Source organism: Stigmatopora argus, chromosome 15, assembly GCF_051989625.1.
Source record: "Stigmatopora argus isolate UIUO_Sarg chromosome 15, RoL_Sarg_1.0, whole genome shotgun sequence".
NCBI classification, from domain to species: domain Eukaryota; kingdom Metazoa; phylum Chordata; class Actinopteri; order Syngnathiformes; family Syngnathidae; genus Stigmatopora; species Stigmatopora argus.
In genome coordinates, this window is record NC_135401.1 from 308,438 (window position 1) to 328,026 (window position 19,589).

General features: G+C 50.9%; 2 protein-coding genes across 2 annotated transcripts; one reads left to right on the forward strand and one right to left on the reverse strand.

Annotated features, from left to right (window-relative positions):
- Nucleotides 1–313: 313 nt before the first annotated feature.
- LOC144090076 (uncharacterized) lies at nt 314–5,675 on the reverse strand. Its single transcript, XM_077621392.1, has 14 exons — nt 5,218–5,675; nt 4,403–4,477; nt 4,156–4,319; nt 3,971–4,073; nt 3,737–3,853; nt 3,167–3,558; nt 2,915–3,036; nt 2,576–2,790; nt 2,324–2,489; nt 2,076–2,244; nt 1,211–1,315; nt 871–921; nt 574–784; nt 314–442 (listed from the first exon to the last, which is right to left on the reverse strand). The coding sequence occupies exons 1-14, from the start codon at nt 5,282–5,284 to the stop codon at nt 432–434; spliced, it is 1,968 nt and encodes a 655-aa protein (XP_077477518.1). The 5' UTR covers nt 5,285–5,675; the 3' UTR covers nt 314–431.
- A 1,512-nt stretch (nt 5,676–7,187) lies between these two features.
- On the forward strand, nt 7,188–19,231 carry otofb (otoferlin b). Its single transcript, XM_077621159.1, has 42 exons — nt 7,188–7,318; nt 8,075–8,144; nt 8,256–8,376; nt 8,439–8,493; nt 8,565–8,696; nt 8,996–9,058; nt 9,154–9,238; nt 9,334–9,493; nt 9,560–9,746; nt 9,948–10,134; nt 10,200–10,423; nt 10,522–10,630; nt 10,694–10,865; nt 10,938–11,058; nt 11,197–11,297; nt 11,368–11,458; nt 11,539–11,655; nt 11,898–12,050; nt 12,523–12,712; nt 12,793–12,917; nt 12,994–13,128; nt 14,096–14,257; nt 14,328–14,447; nt 14,528–14,689; nt 14,815–14,977; nt 15,284–15,357; nt 15,456–15,482; nt 15,557–15,688; nt 15,779–15,854; nt 15,962–16,053; nt 16,124–16,264; nt 16,363–16,488; nt 16,590–16,717; nt 16,815–16,985; nt 17,079–17,239; nt 17,313–17,455; nt 17,525–17,613; nt 17,816–17,914; nt 17,986–18,227; nt 18,303–18,481; nt 18,604–18,704; nt 18,836–19,231. Exons 2-42 carry the CDS (start codon nt 8,099–8,101, stop codon nt 19,014–19,016), a joined length of 5,343 nt encoding a protein of 1,780 aa, XP_077477285.1. The 5' UTR covers nt 7,188–7,318; nt 8,075–8,098; the 3' UTR covers nt 19,017–19,231.
- Nucleotides 19,232–19,589: the final 358 nt, after the last annotated feature.

Sequence of the window (19,589 nt, forward strand, 5' to 3'; positions counted from 1 at the left end):
TATTATTCTGATTATTAATAAGTAAAGCCACCGCTATTTGTGCCAAGATACATGTATTATTTAACACTTTCAAAAGTCTAACCCTTTCAAAAGTCTTTGGGAATCACTTGAAGTTTCTCTAGCAGCTTTTAAATGTGTGTTTATATTAGCACTACAACAGGTTTGAATGCTAACGGCACAAAAAGCACTTCAATAGCAACAAATATCAAGGATAAGATTGTGATTGTACGTGCACAAGAGATGACTGTACTATCTATGATTGTTATGTGAAATCTGGGAAGAGAAAGCTGTGACTAATTGATAAAGTTGCTTTGTTGAATCGAAACTATTAAGATATTTTCCTTAAAATGGCTCATTAAAGAGGATGGCTGTTAATCTTGGTCCTCACGGTAAGATACTGCCTTCCGTGGGCTTGACGGAGACATTGCAGCTCAGATGACTTCTGGAGATGGAGAAGGGGAGATAAAAAACGTCAGCCATAAATGAGGACTCAAGGACTTGGATTAGCCTTGGTTTAGATAAAAAGTTATTACAGGGCTTACAAGAAATGTTTTGGTTTTCACATGAGCTCACCTGCTCGTTGGTGTGTTTGAATGTCTTCCAAGCCGCTGAGAGTTCGAAGAGACCTGCGCTCTTTGAAGGCCACGACAGGCAGCATGTCATCGTGGGTGGTGCCTTTGTCGTCCGCCATCGTCTGCGAGGGCCTCGAACCCGGCGGCCTGACGGCATCCCGCACAGGAGGCTCAGTGTTCTCGTTGGGTAAGATGCTCACCGTCGCTGATTTCTGCGGTCGGGAGTCAAAGAGAAGAGGTAGTTGGAGACAAAGACTTGCAATGTTGTCTGTCACAAGACTCTGTTGGGCGAGCCTACCATGTCAGGAGAAACTGTTCTCCTGGTCCGCCGCATGATCTCCTCCAGTCGCTGCGGGGGCAAAAGAGCATTGAGTTGCCATGCTGACGTTACGTAAAAAAACAAAAAAAAAAGAAATCCTCGTTTTCAAGTCAGAAGGCTCCCGTGTTTACAGTCGTAGCTTGGAATTTTTTTGAAATATTAAAGGATGGCAGGCTCAAGTACTGCACAGAGGGGTGAACTAAACCAACAGCTGTTGAAGAGAGCCTTTCACCATGGGATTCGTGCTTTTTGCATCCGTATGAAATGATTGTGCAGCGTCATTTAATGCGTTTGTGCTTTTTAACCATTTGCCACCCACCCTTTTCCTGACTTGGCGTTCGGCTTCTTCTTTCTGCGCAGACAGCTCTCGTTCCTTCTGCACCTGGGCTGCTTTCTCCCGTTCTCTGGCTTGTTCCTCCTCCCTCTACAACCGTCACGGTGCGGTGGAAAGTTTAGTGACGACGTATCCCAGACACCAGAAACTCTCCGGTCTTAACCTTCGAGCTCAAATCACAGGTTAGTGCAAAACATATCCAAGTCCGTTAACTCGGGTCGCCACACGTTTCATGCAAGTCGTCGTTTTTTGGGGTGAAACAAGTCACGTTAAATCTTGTTCAATCATATTTGAATAGTTTTTCTTGTTTCTCACACTGCCTGTATGAACGGCAACTAAAATAAAAAAAGGTGGCTACCTCTGCATTTTAAATGAGGCTGATATAGTGTGATATATGGAGGTTCATGGAACTTGAGATAATGTTAATTAGCATACAGCAAACGGCACATTTGTGTGGCCCACAAAGGGCTGTTGTAGATTTTCATTCCAACATATTATGGGAGATCTTTTCCCCAATCTGGTATCCTACAAGTGTCATCTATGGATTGCTCCATCGTTCCAGCAGAAACCTCATTGGTCAAACTGTCTTTGCTAGGTCATGCTCGCCCCTTTGTGGAGTTGCTTAAGAGACCAGCGTTCTTAGCAAGTCTGTAATACTAAAAATCTGACTTGACTGGTCCCTGTGATCCAAAACAGCGAGTCGTGGCCCTCAAGCACAAGACTCCCATTGCACTGACTTAGAGTCAAGTGTTAGAGATACAAGAGGTCCCCTGAATGGGCTTGCTGTTCTACGTTGGAAGATTAGGGCGAAGGGGTCTTCAGGGAGGTGAGCCAGGTTGGTGCTACTTACCTGCTTGTGCAGAAGAGCTGCCTCCTGCAAGGCCTGAGCCCGCTCCTCCTCCGCCTTCTTTTTCTCCTCTTGCTCACGTCGTTGCTTTTCCGCGATCAGGAGTTGGGCTCGGGCCTGCTGCCGAGCTCGCTCCTCGGCCCTGTGGCGCTCCAGCGCCTCGTGGCATCGCCTGGACGTCGGACCCGGACGGGACGGGTGATGAATCTTGTGGGTCCGGCCGGGCAAGGGGTCGGTTGGGCGCCGCTCACCTTTGGGCTTCGGCGGCCTCCAAGCTCTTTTGCTCTTCCATCTCCCTGAGCAGTCTGGCTTCTCGCCTTCTTTCGGCCAAGGAGTGAGAGGCCTCTTCTGGGTCGGTGGTGCCACCGGAGGGCGTGGGCGGGCCTTCGGGTGGCGGCCAAAGCATGGTAGAGGGACCTGGGAAAAACAAAACGACCGCCATCATGTTCCATCCGAGGAGAGAGAGAAAAAAGAATGATTTGATGCTACTCCAGCGTACTCACTGCCGTCTCCTGCAGTTCTGCTTTCAATTTCTGTCTCCGAAGGCGGAGCCTCGGGCGAGTCCTCCATTTTGTCTTCAAAGACGGGCCTGGAGTTGCCGGACGACAGGGCCGGGCTACAAATGGGAACGTCTTCCTCGGGAACGGACTCCAGCTCCAGTTGAAGAGGGATGGAATGGCGACGGCTCGATCTTCTCTCAACTCTTTCGTGCGGAGGAAAAAAAATAATGTGACCGTGTCATTTTCTTCTTCATTCGGCTCATTTTATTTTCAGAACTTTGAATGGCGCGCACTCAGGTTGGCTGCTGTTGCCGTTGCATCACGCCATTTGTTGTCACCTACCGTTCGGGTGGCGACGGCGTTCTGCTCATTTTAGTGGAGATTTTGTTCTTCAGAGGCGAGCGCTCATCTGGACCTACGTCGGGGGTCTTCCTGTTGGCGTTGTATGGCGTTTTCGCATTGGGCTATCCCAAAAAAAGGGATCAAAAGTATTGATTTGTTTTGACCAAAGTTAGGACACACTTTGTTTGTGTCTGTTTGTCTATTTCCTGCTTATATTTATGAAATCCTTTAGTTTGTATGACCTAGTTTTACCTTGACATTGTTGGCGCTTCTGCTTTGGGTGAGGCTGGGACTCAAATGTGGTGGTTGTGGTCTCTGACTCTGAGGTCTCCTGTTCTGGGTTTTCTTGATCTGCGTTTTCTGGACTTGGGCTTTCTGGTTCTCCAGTCTCTGGACCGGAGCTCCGTGGGTCTGTGGTTTCTGGGGCCTTTGCACTTGAGCTCTCTGGTTCTCCAGTCTCTGGACTGCAGGTCGGTGGCTCGGGGTCTTCTGAGTCTGGAGTGTCTGGGCTCTAGGAACCTGTGCTTTCTTGATTTGGGGCTTCTGGACGTCGGCTCTGTGGTCTCGTGCCAACTGCGGCTTGCCGGTCGGGCCGCCGCTGCTCGTGGAGTAAAAGGAAACTGCACGGCGACAAATATAAACAACTGAGCCGCCGTCCGTCGCCATTGGCGTGGGGAATGTTAAAATGAAGAAGAGTGGACAGAATGGGAATGCGAATGAGGAGAAGGAGAGAAGAAAAGCGTTAATGGTCAAAGAGCGCAGAAGAAGTTAGTTAGCCGTTCCTACGATGGACTGTGGCCTTCAGCTAGGATCAGTCAGTACCTTCTTCTCCCGACGGATCAGCGGCGTTCTTGCTCCGGGCCAAAAAAGAGCTGGTGGGGGTTAGTAGACGACTCACCAGGTTCCTCTCCCACGGGCTGAGGGCTACGTGACGTGGAGCTAATGCGTGGGCGGAGCCGCGTGGAGTTAAAGATTACTCGTGGCCAGAGAGAAAAGTCAAGCGCCATTTCAGAATGGAGAGTTTTTGACAAGGCAGGCGCGACATCGCGGCGTTACCGTTTTTGGTGGTGGGCTTCCTGGCGCTCAGGTTTTGGCCGCATTTCTGTTGGACTCTCTGACCCTTCTCCTCGCTTCGCCGCACGGCCGATTCATTTCGTTCCTTGCGGCGTGGAGAAACGGAAGGTCAACCCCGTGTGGTGTTTGTGTAAGCGTTTGTTTTGGTGTGGGTGGCAAGAACTGACTTTCTCCTCCTTGAGATAGCGCCGTCTTTTCTCCTCCACGGCGGCACGCCTGCGATCTTCTTTGAGTTTCTGCTCCTGCAGTTTCTTCTGGCGCTCCTGGAGCTGCTGCTCATAGTGAAGCTTGGCCCGCCGTTCCCGTTCAAATCTGTTGTGAACTCGCGAGGCTGGATGGAGGAAAAGGGAGCCACTCACTTTCTGCTACTTACTACGTTACGTAATGGCTGGTTGGGAGCGATCACCCACGTACCCAGTAATCTCTGTTGCTCCTCTCTCCTTTCCCGGGCCGCCTTGAGCCTCTCGTCCACGTTTGTTCCACTCCCCGCTACAACAGACACAAAGACAATCTTTAAATACAGTACGTTTTGCTTATTAGTATTTTCCTTGGCTTTTTTTCCAAAGCAGGGCTCCAGCCTTAAAACTAAAATGGTGGTTATTCCTCCAAATCAGAAGTGACGCCGGGGCAAAATGGAAAGAGTCGTTTCAATTAGAGCCATAAATCCTCATTTTATGCTGAGCCCTAAATCGGGCTTTGAAAGAAACATTCAACTGAATCTTGTCGCTAGTGCACAAAAGTGTCCTCTGACATTTATGACTTATTCTTAGCTAACTTGAACCAATCACCAACTGTCATCCAGTCCGATTTCCACATCCGGGCCAACTGTAACCAATCATCGGGTTTGGGATCGGCCTTCTGGACAAGTTTCGGATGAGTTGATCCCTGGAGGAGCGGAGTTGGCGACCCCTGAACCAAATCAATGGTCTAACCAGAAAGCTAATTGCCCCTTCACGCCAGGAACAAACCCTAGCCTTAAATCAGGACCCAAACCCGTTCCTAACCACGTTTTTCAGTCCGTACAGTAGCTGACGGGTGAAAACGCCAATGGTTTAGCGTCTGTCAGGTTGACTTTCCGTCCGTGTCATGACGCAGGAAAGCTCCCGTGATGGAGCGTCAGTAAAGAGCAAGAAAAGCCTCGAGCCAACGCTAACGCAGTCATACAGACTTGTTTTTTTGTTTTGTTCCTACTGAACGCACAGGTGGAAATCCTCCTCGTTTGGTCTCACCTTCTCGTAGCGTCGTCCTTCTCGGCGGAGCCTGATGCGCAGAGCTGACACTCTTGCTTACGGACATGCTGGCTATGAAGCCTGGTGTAGAGACGCTAGTTCTAGCTCCACGCGCCTCCTCCTGGTCCTCCTCCCTTTGAATTTCTAAGAGAAGAAGCCTGGGGCTCCGTCGCTGCCTCCCCGCATCAGCTGTTCAGCCATTTGCGGGCAAAAACAGAGCGCCTCTTCTTGCCCGCCCGCCCGCCGTAGCCGTAGCCGCTCTATAAAAAGGCCTTTTTCGTCCCCGGCGTGCTGCTCCGCTTTACTTTTGCCGAGCGAGGACGAGGCGATGTCACTTTAATAACGGGAAGCGGCCACGGGGATGCGGTGTTCCCCCTCGCCCGTGACGTCATCGCCGTTGCCGTGACGACCACGATGGAGCCACGTCAGCCGCTCGGCCGGCGAGGCCAAAAGGCGCGGTGGAAGGCCGTGTTTAACGGGTCGACCGCCATGGTGAAAGATGGCCGTCTTGGAGCAGCATAAACAAGTGCACTTTAATTTAAACTGACATTGACATGGAGGAGATCATTTGAAAAAACCTTTTTCTTCGTTTCTCAGGTGTTTTCATACATCACGTCGGAATTTCAATTCAGATTCTTATTGAATTTGAAATGGTTTAGGATTCTTTTTCTTGACGCCCCCTAAGGTGTGAGGTGGCACACTGTAAGGTTCCAAAAAATATACATTTGTTTTATTTATTTATGCCATTTATTGGTTGCAAAAACACTTGCCAAAACGTCTTGTTCAAGAGTAATGTGGCGGACGCTTTGGATGACAGCGGCCTTCGCTTCACCAAGTGATTAAGCCTGGAGTCTTTCAACAGTTTTTGGGGGGGACGCACACAAAACCGGATCTGTCCGTCAAGTTGCCCATCTTTAACATCATTAGGAAATATGGCCATTTTGCGTTAGGAAGCAGCCAAGAAATACGAGGATTTGCAGTTAGTGTCATTGCGCTAAAGACAATAATAACAATCATTCTTTTTGTGTGAGTGTGTGTGTGTGTGTGTGTGTGTGTGTGTGTGTGTTTGTGTGTCAGTGACTGACTGACTGAGTGTAACGTGTGAATAATTAACAGCGGTGGTTTCATCGGACACTTTGGCAACTTAAGATGCGACGTGTATGTTTAATTGATGAGCTGAGGACTTCCAATGGCTGCCATTGTGGATTTCATAGATAGACTTTATTCAGATCTTTACATTATTTTTTATTTTCAATGCGTTGAAAATAATGCATTGCGTTCATGAACAAAAAAAAGACTGATGTTTCTTTGCCTCCTTTTATCGATTAGAAAATTCAATGTATTTCCTCTGCATTTTAATAGATTTGCATTTTTTATTCAAGAACAAAACTTTCTGGAATTTTCTAAACATTGCGCATTCGTGGATTGAAGTCTTTTCTCTTTTCTGTCATTCATTTAGTTATTTAGAATTTGGAAATTTAAATTAAAAAAATGCGGTTAAAAAAACACATTGTATTCACTTACTGGTTTTAAAGTTGCAATGCATTCTCCTTTACATTTAATTTTTTTTCTAAACTTCTAAAGTCTTGAATGATTTCTTCATGCATTTTTACATTTTGTTCGATTTGATTAAGCATATAAAATAGAAAAAAAAGTTTATTTATTTCCAAGAAAACACGATCGCATTTACGTTCGAATTCTTGGTGTTTATTGACCAAATATTTTCCTTATTTCTAAAACGCTGTTTAATTCAGGACACGAAATACTGGATACTTGATATTATTCTGGATTATTTTTTTTCTGGGCCGCCGGACCAACGTCGAGTCATCTTTTGTCCGCCCGGCGCGCTCCCATTGGTCCAGCGTCCACGCCAAAGTTATAGTTACCCGTGTCGAGTTCGCCGCTCATGCAGCATTGATGGCGCGCGTATCACATGGCGTTGAGCGCCTTCGTCGAGATCATTTGGATGCTGGATCGCGTGCTGTCAAAAACGGATAAAATGGCCACTTTTTTCTTCTAAATTTGATTTCAGTCTCGAGCGTGAAAAGCCTCGGACGGACGGGAAGCGCCGCGTTGGACCAAAACGGCACCGCATCAACCGGTACGTATTGTCTGTCCGTCGTCGACAAATTCTGACGTTCAATATATTTTGGGACGTCGGAGTTGAGGAGCATTCAAATCGTTTGGAAAGTGCAAATGGATTCATCAGGTCACTCGTATTTAGTCCTGTTTTTTCTCCACATGGCGTGGGAAATGGATCCTCTGTACTAATCACCCTCATTTGAATAATTTAGCGGGCCTTGTCCTGGCCCCACTTGGGCGTTGCCATTTAAAATGGTTCCAAAAAGTTGGACGATGGGAAAATTTGGGGCTTCCCAGATTGTCCTATCAATTACTGATTGATTGAGTTAACCATTTCGAGGATTAGTGAATCATTTCTTGACTTTCCTTACAAAAAACTGACATTTGGGGTCTTGTAGACCAGAAAAATAAGATTTGCTGGAGTCAAAGTGTGGCCTACACGACCGTTAATGTTCCATTTGAATTGGACACATTTTTCTTTCCATTTAAATCCACAAAAGAGAATCAAATTTTCGACTCGTTTGAAGTGACTCTTTTGAAGTGACTCTTTTGAAGTGACTCGTTTGAATTGACTCCTCTGAAGTGACTCGTCTGAAGTGACTCCTCTGAAGTGACTCGTTTGAAGTGACTCGTTTGAAGTGACTCGTTTGAAGTGACTCCTCTGAAGTGACTCCTCTGAAGTGACTCGTTTGAAGTGACTCCTCTGATGTGACTCCTCTGAAGTGACTCCTCTGAAGTGACTCCTCTGTGGCGGGTTATTGTTTGTCTGTCAAAGCAGGGAAAGTGCAGCGCTTGAAAGATGAAACGCGCCAAGCAGCGTGGACACAAGCACGACAAAAACGGAGGTACGGCCGGCCGCCCGAAACCGAATGAGGACTAGCGCCGAAACGACGAGAGCCGCGCCCGCCCTACCGACTCTTTGGCGTCCGTCCAGTTGCTTTTTTTTTTGCGCTCAGATGAGCCCGCCGTCCTGGAGACGCAGAACCTGGAGGCCGCCTTCGCCGGAGGACGCTTCGACCCGGACACCGTGTCTCTGGCGTCGGTCACCGCCGTCACCACCAACGTGTCCAACAAGAGGTGAGACCGCTCGTTGAGCCGCGCGGTTTGTCGACGGCGTTCTCCAACGCTGGCTCTGATAGGTCCAAACCGGACATCAAGATGGAGCCGAGCTCCGGACGTCCCGTGGATTATCAAGTGAGTCCCAGGGCGGCACCGCGTCCTTTTCGAGGACCGCCGCGGTTCATATCCGGCGTCCTATTAACCAGGTGAGCGTGAGCGTCATCGAGGCCCGGCAGCTGGTGGGGCTCAACATGGATCCCATGGTGTGCGTGGAAATCGGGGAAGAGAAGAAGTACACGTCCATGAAGGAGTCCACCAATTGTCCCTATTACAACGAGGTCGGTCCCTTCTTCTTTCTTTCTTTTTGCTCACTTTGCCTACTTAAACCATACGGTATGGTATGTAGAGCGCTTTGATAGTTTGGGCACTTCTGCTGAAACAAAGGTCTTTCAAAGTGGCCTATCAAACTTGGCTAAGGATTTCAAAGTAATGTTGGGCATTCAAATTGGCCTTTCAAACTAAGACGAGGATTCAGATTAAAGTTTCAAAATAGGGTTAAGACTTGCCTTTCAAAATAGCTCTTTTTGAATGTGTGTTCATAAATGTTGAATGCTAACATTGTCTATTTCATTTTCAGTATTTTGTCTTTGATTTCCACGTCCCTCCGGATGTGATGTTTGACAAGATCCTTAAGTTGTCTGTAAGTGCCCCCTCCTCCTCCAATTATTCTTTATCCATAGACCCCCGATCCATTTGTACTCTTGAGCGGTTGAAATGGATTGGACATTTATCCAGGTTATCCACTCCAAAAACCTGCTACGAAGTGGCACGCTGGTGGGGACTTTCAAAATGGACGTGGGCACCATTTACTCCCAACCAGGTGGATGAAATAAGAACCTAGAGATATCTCCATTTGATGGATTGGTGCTTTTTTCAATATCTTTTTTCCTGACGTCCCGTCTCGTCCCTTTCCAGAGCACCAGTTTAACCACAAATGGGCTTTGCTGTCCGACCCGGACGACATCACGGCCGGGTGCAAGGGTTACGTCAAGTGCGACGTGGCCGTGGTGGCCAAGGGCGACGCCGTCAAGACCCCGCACAAGCCCAGGGAGTCGGACGACGACGACATCGAAGGGTGACTTTGGCCGAGCGGATGGAATTGGCAGCCCGTTGACAACCGGACCCCCTGTACCCACCTCAGAAACCTGTTGATTCCGGACGGGGTCCCGGCCGAGCGCCAGTGGGCCCGCTACTACTTGAAGGTGTACAGGGCCGAGGGGCTCCCGAGGATGAACGCCAGCATCATGGCGAACGTCAAGAAGGCCTTCATCGGGGAGAACAAAGACCTGGTGGACCCCTACGTGCAAGTGCACTTTGCCGGGCAGAAGGTATTCAATCTATTTTTTTTTTAAATGCCATTGGGAGAGCCTTTTATGACATCATCCCTCCAAAATTCAAGCACTTTCTATCTCCTGTACAAACACACATTGGAGCTAGATAACGATCCTTCTAGTGGTCCTTGAGATACACAAAAGAGACGGACGCGTCCAAAATTCCTTCCGTATGACGATCGATTGGCGTGTTTCCAGGGTAAGACGTCGGTCCAGAAGAGCTGCTACGAGCCCATCTGGAACGAGCAGATCGTCTTCACCGAGATGTTCCCGCCGCTGTGCAAGCGCATGAAGATCCAGATCCGAGACTCGGACAAAGTCAACGACGTGGCCATGGGGACGCACTTCCTGGATTTGAGGAAGATCTCCAACGACGGCGACAAAGGTCAGCGTGGGGAAAGGCTTTTGGCGAAAATGAGAAGCCCCAATTCCGTTTTTGCGTTCCTTCAGGCTTCCTGCCCACCCTGGGCCCCGCCTGGGTCAACACGTACGGCTCCACCCGCACCTACGCGCTGATGGACGAGTACCAGGAGCTGAACGAAGGTCTGGGCGAGGGCGTGTCCTTCAGGGCGCGCCTGCTCATCAGCCTGGGGGTGGAGATCTTGGACCCCTCGTCGCCCGAGACCTCCAGCTCCACCGAGGTGCAGCTGGAGAGCATCCCCAACATCTCGGAGGTGGTGCTCATTTGCGCTCGGATTTAAGTCCAGTGGGCGGAGTCCAATCCAGAGACTGAAATGTCTTCTTTTTTTGGGGGGGGGCGGGGATTCGACAGAACGCCACTGGGAAAATGGAGGAGTTCTTCCTCTTCGCCTCCTTCCTGGAGGCCACCATGATTGACAGGAAGATCGGAGACAAGGCCGTCCACTTTGAGGTCACCATAGGTAGCCACCCCCCTTCGCTTTAGTCACCGGTTCAGATTGAGAGTACACGCTCTCACCCTCGAGGTTACTACGGCGACGAGACGGACGGCGCCCTCCAGCCCAAAGCGGCGGCCGAGAAGAAAGCCGAGAGCGGCGACCAGACGCATCTCATCGGCGACTCCAGCGAGGACGAAATGGACGGCGACCCGCCGTCGGTGGCGACCACTCCCCCCGTCAGGCCCGTCGTCACCGACCGGTGGGCGCCGTCCGTCCGTCCGTCTGCCGTGGCGCCGTTCTCATTTTGAGCCTCGGGGCCCCTCCCCGCCAGAAACTACTTCCACCTGCCGTATTTTGAGCGCAAGCCGTGCATTTACGTCAAGAGTTGGTGGCAGGACCAGCGGCGGAGGCTGTACAACGCCAACATCATCGACAACATGGCCGACAAACTGGTGAGCCGTGCGACGCGTTTTGACCCACGGTCACCGCAACTTTTACCCCATTCAATTTTAGCCACTACCAGTACTTTGACTCGATTGCATCTGCTTCCAAAGACGGCCCTAATCCAGGAGATGTTTTTTTTCTGGCAGGAGGAAGGTCTGAACGACGTACAGGAGATCATCAAGACGGAAAAGGCGTATCCAGAACGCAGGCTGAGGGGCGTCTTGGAGGAGCTGAGCCACAGATGCGGGTCAAAAATAATGAAGAAGGAAAGATGAGGCAAGAATGGATTTCAATTTTTTTGTTTTTTGACTTTGCAGTCAGTTTCTGGTGCTGGCTAACACGGACCAGAACATGTCCGGCAAAACCAAACTGGACCGTGAGCGCCTGAAGCTGTGCATGTCTGAAGTGGTAATGCACCTTTTGATTTCTTCAAATGTTGCCCAGTCACGCAAACGCTAGATAGACTGAAATTGCGGCGGCGCTCGCAGGAAGCCGTGGGCCAGCAAGCCAGAGCCATGCGCTCGCAGGTGAAGAAGAGCACGGTGAGGGAGAAGGTCAAGCTGACGCAGAGCTTTCTCCAGAAGCTCCGCTTCCTGGCCGACGAAGTAAGACGGGGCCCTTTCCCTATGCCAGGGCTGGGCAAAGCAAAGCGGTCCTCCAGGGCCACCGCGGGTGCAGGTTTTTGTTGCAACCGATCCAGCAAAGGCACTTTGACCAATAAAGGTGTCCCCTCGATGGGTTGGGATGAAAACCTGCAGCCCACGGTGGAATGATTACGTAGCCCCGCCCCACGGCCTTTTTGGCTCTTTCTCTGGACGTTCTCTCCCGCCTTCCTTTTCCCGCGCAGCCCCAACACGGCGTACCGGACGTCTTCGTGTGGATGATCAGCAACGGAAAGCGCGTGGCTTACGCCCGGGTACCTTCCAAAGACATCTTACACTCCGCCGTGGAGGAGGAGCGAGGGAAGGACTGCGGCAAAGTCAAAACCATCTTCCTGAGGGTGACTCGCCTATTTACTCTCTTTTTTTTTTGGGGGGGGGGAATGGACTCATTTGATGAGACTTTTTTGCTCAATCAAAACCTAGACTTAATACGCCGTCAATGTACTAAAAAAAGTTACTAAGTAACGTTACATTCATGAAAAAAATACGTGAGTTACTTATTGCAGATAATGAAAGTCTGTATCTTCAAGCATGCCTTTAACTTGGTAAAACACATTTTAAGATAACAACAAAAAATGAGTTGTCTTTGGCTCAAATTTTTGCCAAAGTTTCACTGTCACTTTTGACTAACTAACTAATTTGGAAAGCTACTACAAATGCCACTTTTCCCAATGTTCTGCAACTTAGACAAAAGTTTTGATTTTTCTTTTTCCAAGTTCTTCCTGTTAACTTGTTAAAGTATATGCCATTTCTTTTTTTTTTAACGCTACCTTTGATCTTTTTTGTCGTCCCCCCATCCCTCAATTCCAGATTCCCGGCAAGCGCGGCTTGGGCCCCGCCGGCTGGACGGTGCAGTCCAAGATCGAGATCTACTTGTGGTTGGGCCTGAAGCGCCAACGCAAAGACTACCTGTGGGGACTGCCCAACGGCTTCGAGGAGAACCGTCTCTCCGCGGAAGGCGCCTCGCCCTTCTCGCCGCCCGTCAGCCTGACTTACACCAGTAGGAAAGACGCCGTGGCTTTTTTGCTCGGAAACCCCTCGGCTCGCCGCGAGCGTACGCGCTTGTGCTCGTGGGTGCAGTGAAGCAGATTTTCCAGCTGAGGGTCCACATGTATCAAGCCCGCGGCCTCTTCGCCGGCGACAGCACGGGGCTTTCCGATCCCTTCGCGAGGGTCTTCTTCTCCACGCAGAGCCAAGTGACGGAGGTGAGCGTTTGAACGGGGAAATGGGACGCCGTCAATGCAACGTGTGGTGGACGTGGCGTGGCGTGGCGTGGCGCAGGTGCTGCCCGAGACGCTTTGCCCGACGTGGGATCAGCTGCTGCTCTTTGAAAACGTGGAGCTCTTCGGCGAGGCCGGCGAACTGCGGGACGACCCCCCCATCATCGTCATCGAGCTCTACGATCAAGACACGGTGGTGAGACTCCTTTCCGCTATTTTTTTACCCCCCACTAAAAGCAGTGTGAGCCGGCACGATGATCTCCGATGGCTTGCCTTTTGCTGACCGCCGCTTTTCACCTGTGCTTTCCGACAATAACGCCATTGTTGGCCACGCCCCTTTTTGGATAAGTAGAGCGTGCGACACGTCTGTCTGCCGTGACACTCAATTCAATGTGTTTTTTTTTTGGACAAAAGGCACGCGAGAGGCACAAGAATTGAAGCCGGCCACGGCCCACTTGTGCCTCTTGCATTCCTTTCACCCAATTGTTTTCTTTTGGTTTTGGGCTTTTTTTTTCAGCCAATGGGAATCCTTCTAACCACTAACTGCAAGAGAGAAGTACCCTCCCAATGTCTAGGCACTCCTATAACTGTTTTGCAGTTCATTGGTTATTATTTCAAGCATACTCGGTTTGATTGTTACGGCACGTCGACGATGCCTGTAAACATGCGCGACTCCAGCCATGTTTCAGCCCACCGCTGGGAGTGCAAAATGTCCGCCATGACTTGGTTCCAAATCAGAGCAATTGACCGTCCCATCCGTTTGAATGGAGACGGGATCGCCGCCAACCCTCCCACTAGTATTCCAACAAAATGGCTCTTTCTTTTTTGTGGCTCTGTCATGAACCAAATTTCATGGAACTGTCTTGACAGTTTTTCAAAATTCAACCAATGGTGACTTGAGCTTTTGCCCCTTAAATGACCGCTTTGAACCAAAATGGCGGAAATTTCTTGACTAGCGAATTTCATGTTGTGTCGGTGAAACTGCCACTGGAGGCTGAATTTTGAAAGGCTTAAAAAAGTCGACTTGCTGTAACTTTGCACATTTATGGACATGTTATGTTTTGTTTTTTTGGGCAAGAATATCGAGCACGTGAGCTTGTAACGTTCCACCGTAGACAAAATGTCCCTAGAAGAAGTGGGCGGTGTCTTTTTTTTTTTGGCAGGGCAAAGCGGACTTCATGGGCAGAACCTTCGCCAAGCCTGTGGTGAAGATGGCGGAGGAGCACTACGGACCACCCCGCTTCCCCCCACAGCTGGAGTACTACCAGATCTACCGAGGCAACGGCACGGCGGGAGAGATGCTGGCCGCCTTTGAGCTGCTGCAGGTTGGATGGAAGTCCATCACCATCATCATCATCATCATCATCATCATTTTAATTTTTTTCATTTGCTCAGATCGGCCCCAACGGCAAAGCGGACCTCCCCCCCGTTGACGGTCCCGCGGAAATGGAGCGCGGCCCGCTGCTTCCGGTTCCCCTGGGAATCAGACCCGTTCTCAGCAAGTACAGAATAGAGGTCACCGTCAATCTCTGTCACAAAAGTTGATGAAGTTTATGGAAGATTATGGGTCACGCCACGTCATCTCCGTCCCCCAGGTTTTATTTTGGGGCTTGCGGGACCTGAAGAGGGTGAACCTGGCTCAGGTGGACCGTCCCCGCGTGGACGTGGAGTGCGCGGGCAAGGGGGTTCAGTCGGCCCTTATTCCCAACTACAAGAAGAACCCCAATTTCAGCACGCTTGTCAAGTGCTTCGAAGTGGTACATACGCTCACCAAATAGATGGACGCATTCCAATTCCACTTCTATGACTCCAGAAGAGTCTTTTTTTCCCCTCTCACAAATACTATATGAATATTGTTTTTTTTTTTTTCCATCCTTGTCAGGATTTGCCAGAGAACGAGCTGCTCCACCCGCCCCTCAACATCCGCGTGGTGGACTGCAGGGCGTTCGGCCGCTACACGCTGGTGGGCTCCAACGCCGTGGCCAGCCTCCGGAAGTTCATCTACCGGGCCGGCGACCAGCGGGCCGACAACTGCTCCAGCGCAGGTACCGTCTTTTTAATGGACTCGGTTGCCACGAGGTGGCTGACAAATAGCAATCAAATCCAAATCCTTTTATCAAAGACGCTACAAAGAGGAGATGTTCCAACTTTTTAAAAAAATCTCATTTTGGAAAGGTGCAGCCTTCAAAGTGGAGCTAAATTGGCTCAAAACAGGCAGATTCTTCAGTTTGAACATTCCATTTCTTGTCTCTGTAGCCCAGCCAATGAATGATGGGCTCAATTCCAAAGGAATTGAATTTGGATTGGATGACTAGCATCACAGAAATAAAAGTAGTAGCATTGTCTTTCAGAGGAAATCGTGGTGGTTAGCATGGAAGCCGAGCCCAATTTTAAGAAGATGGACACGGTGGTCAAATTGGATTCGGTGAGTTTTCATCTTGCCACAAACGGTACTTACAATTTGTTCAACTTATTACAAGACTTGAAAATGTCGGTCCTATGTCCCGGTGTCTCTCCACTCAGTGCTCTGACGCCGTGGTCAAAGTGGAGGTGAGTTGGGTAGCGAACGGCGCCAACGAAACGTACGGAGTGGCTTAACGGAAGCCTTTCCGCTCCACGAGAAGGACGACGACAAAGACGAGAAAGGCCGCAAGAAGAAGAGGCAGACGGGGACCGAGATTGAGGACGACGGCCCGGACGAGAGCACGCTGGACTGGTGGTCCAAATATTTTGCCTCCGTGGAGACGCTGGCAGAGGTAGTAGCCCATTCTCATTCCTATATTTGCTCACCGACCGCAGCGCCGTCCGTCCGTCCGTCCGTATGCGCTAAAAGGTCATTCTGGCAGGCGCTCAAAGCTCAAGAGGGGACGCTGTTGTCGGATTCGGAGGACAAAGAGGACGTGGACCTGGCGGATGGTGGAGGTACCAAAACGTCTCATCCAAACAGAGGCGCTGGGAAACAAACATACGCCTAACACACGCTCCCTTTGACTCGGTCCTCTTCAACTCGACTTGTCTCCCGTGAAAAGGCGGCAGGAAAGGCAAAGGGAAGAAGGACAAGAAGAAGGGCGCCCACGCCGAGCCGGCCGGGAAGAAAAAGGCCAAGCTGGAAGAGCTGAAAGTGAGCGGCGTCCTTGGAACTAGAGGATGGCTGCCTTTTGGCTCTTTTCACCAATGCTCTGAAATCCTAGGTGTACCCCAAGGAGCTGGAGAGCCACTTTGACAACTTTGAAGAGTGGCTCCACAGTTTCAACCTTTTCCGGGGCAAAGGCGGCGGCGACGACGACGACCACAACGGCTCGGACGAAGACAGGATTGTTGGAAAATTCAAGGTAAAACGTGCTAACGACTCGAGTTTTTTTTCTACCACCCCCGAGCTACGAGACGCGGCTCGTTCAATTCCAATGTCCTCTTTTTATTCCACCCAAAGGGCTCGCTCTGCATGTACAAAATGTCCGACGAGCCGCCCAGAAACTTTGACTCGGCCACGGGGATGTTCCAGAACATCCCGCACAACGAGCCCATCAACGTCTTGGTGCGAGTCTACGTCATCCGGGTAAGGCCGGGGGGGCTGGCCGGGGGCTGGCCGTGGGGGCTGGCCGGGGGCCGGCGTTGGTCGGGGAACGGCAAAACGTCTCCGTTTTCTTCCGGCGCCAGGCCACCGATCTCCACCCGGCGGACATCAACGGTAAGGCCGACCCGTACGTGGCCATCAGGCTGGGCAGGAATGAGGTGAAGGACAAGGAGAACTACATCTCCAAGCAGCTCAACCCGCTGTTTGGGAAGTGAGGAGCAAAGTCGTCCGTGGGGCTTTTCCAGAAGCTTCCAGAATCCGTGGTTGAGCCTCGATCCACACCATCCACCCCCCCACCCCTTTCTCAGATCCTTCGACATCGAGGCCACGTTCCCCACGGACTCCACGCTCACCGTGTCCATCTACGACTGGGACCTGGTGGGCACCGACGACCTGATCGGGGAGACCAAGGTGGACCTGGAGAGCCGCTTCTACAGCAAGCATCGGGCCACCTGCGGCATCGCCGCCAGCTACAGCACGTGAGTAAATGGGAGGCGGCTCCCTTTGGCCCTCCCTCTGGCCCTTTGGAACTCTGGGCGTGGAGAGGGTGGCCATTTTGTGCCCCTTTGCAGATACGGTTACAACATCTGGCGGGACCCCATGAAGCCCACGCAGATCCTGGCCAAGCTGTGCAAGGACGGCAAACTGGACGGGCCTCACTACGGCCCCGGCGGGCGGGTCAAGGTGGAGAATCGCGTTTTCATGGCGCCCACCGAGACGGAGGATGAAAACGGTGAGCCCCCTTCCCGCCGCCGTCTCCGATGACGAGACTTCGATAGCAATCGCGCCGGTTCTGGTCTCTTCAGGACTGAAGAAGCAAACCAACGAGCACCTGGCGCTCACCGTGCTCAAGCACTGGGAGGAAATTCCGCGGGTGGGCTGCAAACTGGTACCCGAGCACGTGGAGAACCGGCCGCTCCTGCACCCGGACAAGCCGGGAATCGAACAAGTACGCTAGCCGGCCAACTGGTTTCATCGGCGCACGCGGCGTCTCGTCACCGCCGACTTTCTCTCGCAGGGCAGGATTGAGATGTGGGTGGACATGTTCCCCAAGGACACCACGGCACCCGGTCCCGCCCTTGACATTTCACCCCGCAAATCAAAGAAGTAGGCCACCAATGACTTTTTCCAGCTTCCCTTTTTGTACAGAAGATATCATGCTAGCTTAGCATGTCACAGAAGCATTTCTAAGGCAGAAATAAGCAAAAAGTCACTCCAAAACATCCCAAAATTCACAAGTGCTTTATTTTCCAGTTATTTTGTAGACAAGCCCCATCATTTTCCCAGGCATTTTGTCTTTTCCCTCCAGGTTTGAGCTGCGGGTCATCATCTGGAACACGGACGAGGTGGTCCTGGAGGACGACGACATCTTCACCGGGGAGAAATCCAGCGACATTTTCGTCAGGGGGTGAGTCCGGCCTCGGCCGTCTTTTGATGGCGGACTGACGGGTGACTCCTCCCCTCGCTGGGTGCCCGCAGTTGGCTGAAGGGTCAGCAGGAGGACAAGCAGGACACGGACGTCCACTACCACTCCATCACCGGCGAGGGCAACTTCAACTGGCGCTTCGTGTACCCCTTCAACTACCTGATGGCCGAGGAGAAGATCGTCATCTCCAAGAAGGAGTCCATGTTCGCCTGGGACGAGACCGAGTACAAGATCCCGGCCCGCCTCAACCTGCAAGTGTGGGACGCCGACCACTTCTCGGCCGACGACTTCCTAGGTGACGGCCAAGGCGGTCCTTGGGTGGACTCCACGCCGCCCGTGGGCAGAAAATGGCAACGCTTCTCCTTTTCAGGCGCCATAGAGCTAGACCTGAACCGCTTCCCGCGCGGCGCCAAGACGGCCAAGCAGTGCACCCTGGAGATGGCCACCGAGGAGGCCCAGGTGCCCGTGGTCTCCATCTTCAAGCAGAAGAGGATCAAGGGCTGGTGGCCTTTTGTGGCCCGCAACGAGGAGGACGAATTGGAGCTCACCGTACGTTTAGCCCGGCCGACCGGCTTGAGCGCGCGAATGTCGTCCGTTCTCTGTGCCGGCTTTGGTTTTTGACGGCACCCGTAGGATGTCAGTCAGGTCCCCATTTGCGTATGTCTCTGCAGGGCAAGGTGGAGGCGGAGCTTCATCTCCTGACGGGCGAAGAGGCGGAAAAATGCCCGGCGGGGGAAGGTCGCAATGAGCCCGAACCTCTGGAGAAACCCAAGTAGGAAAAGCAAAGGGTCCTGACTAAATTCCAACGGGGACACTCGGACGGCTTTCCAAAAATGGAAAAGCATGTCCGATGGGCGGCGCTAGGCTAAGTTTGCCAAACCGGTGCTGTGCTTTTCCTTTCAGTCGTCCCGACATCGCTCTGCTGTGGTTCCTCATTCCGCTGAAGGCGGCCAAGCACCTGGTCTGCGATCAGTACCGCTGGCTGACCATCAAGATCGTGTGCGCCCTGTTGATCCTCGCCATCTTGGCTCTCTTCCTCTACAACATGCCCGGCTACATGGTGAAGAAGATGCTCGGAGCCTGAAGCCGTCCGTCCTTATTCTCCGTTTTATCTGCGTCTATAGTTGTAGAAAACATCCAAAAATCCCCCGTTTTGATTGCACCTCTTTAAGGGTTTGGTTTGGCTTTTCAATTCTCCTTTTTGTCACTTCAATGCTGTTTTTACACACTAGGAAAAAGCCAGAGTGCCGATTGTATGATATATTGGACATTTGTCAATAAAACAACTTGTCAAAGTTAGAGCTTCACATTTTCATCCTTTTATTCCTTGTTAAAAATAGAATGGAATGAGGAAATGACCATGTATAGTAAGGCTAATTTTCTTTAAAAAATGACTATGTAAGTAAGGCATTTTCCCCCAAAAATGACCATGTATAGTAAGGCTTTTTATCCTAAAAAAGACAATTAAGTGTAAAGCTTTTTTCTTAAAAAAAAAAGACCATATATAATAAGGCTTTTTAATTCACCTTGTAGTAAATGACCATGACATTTTTTATTTGCCATTTTGCAACGGAACTCAGAGTGGCAGCCTCTGTCATTGACAAGCGACAACAAACGGACAAACCTATGACAAACACTGTGTCCAGCCAATGATATG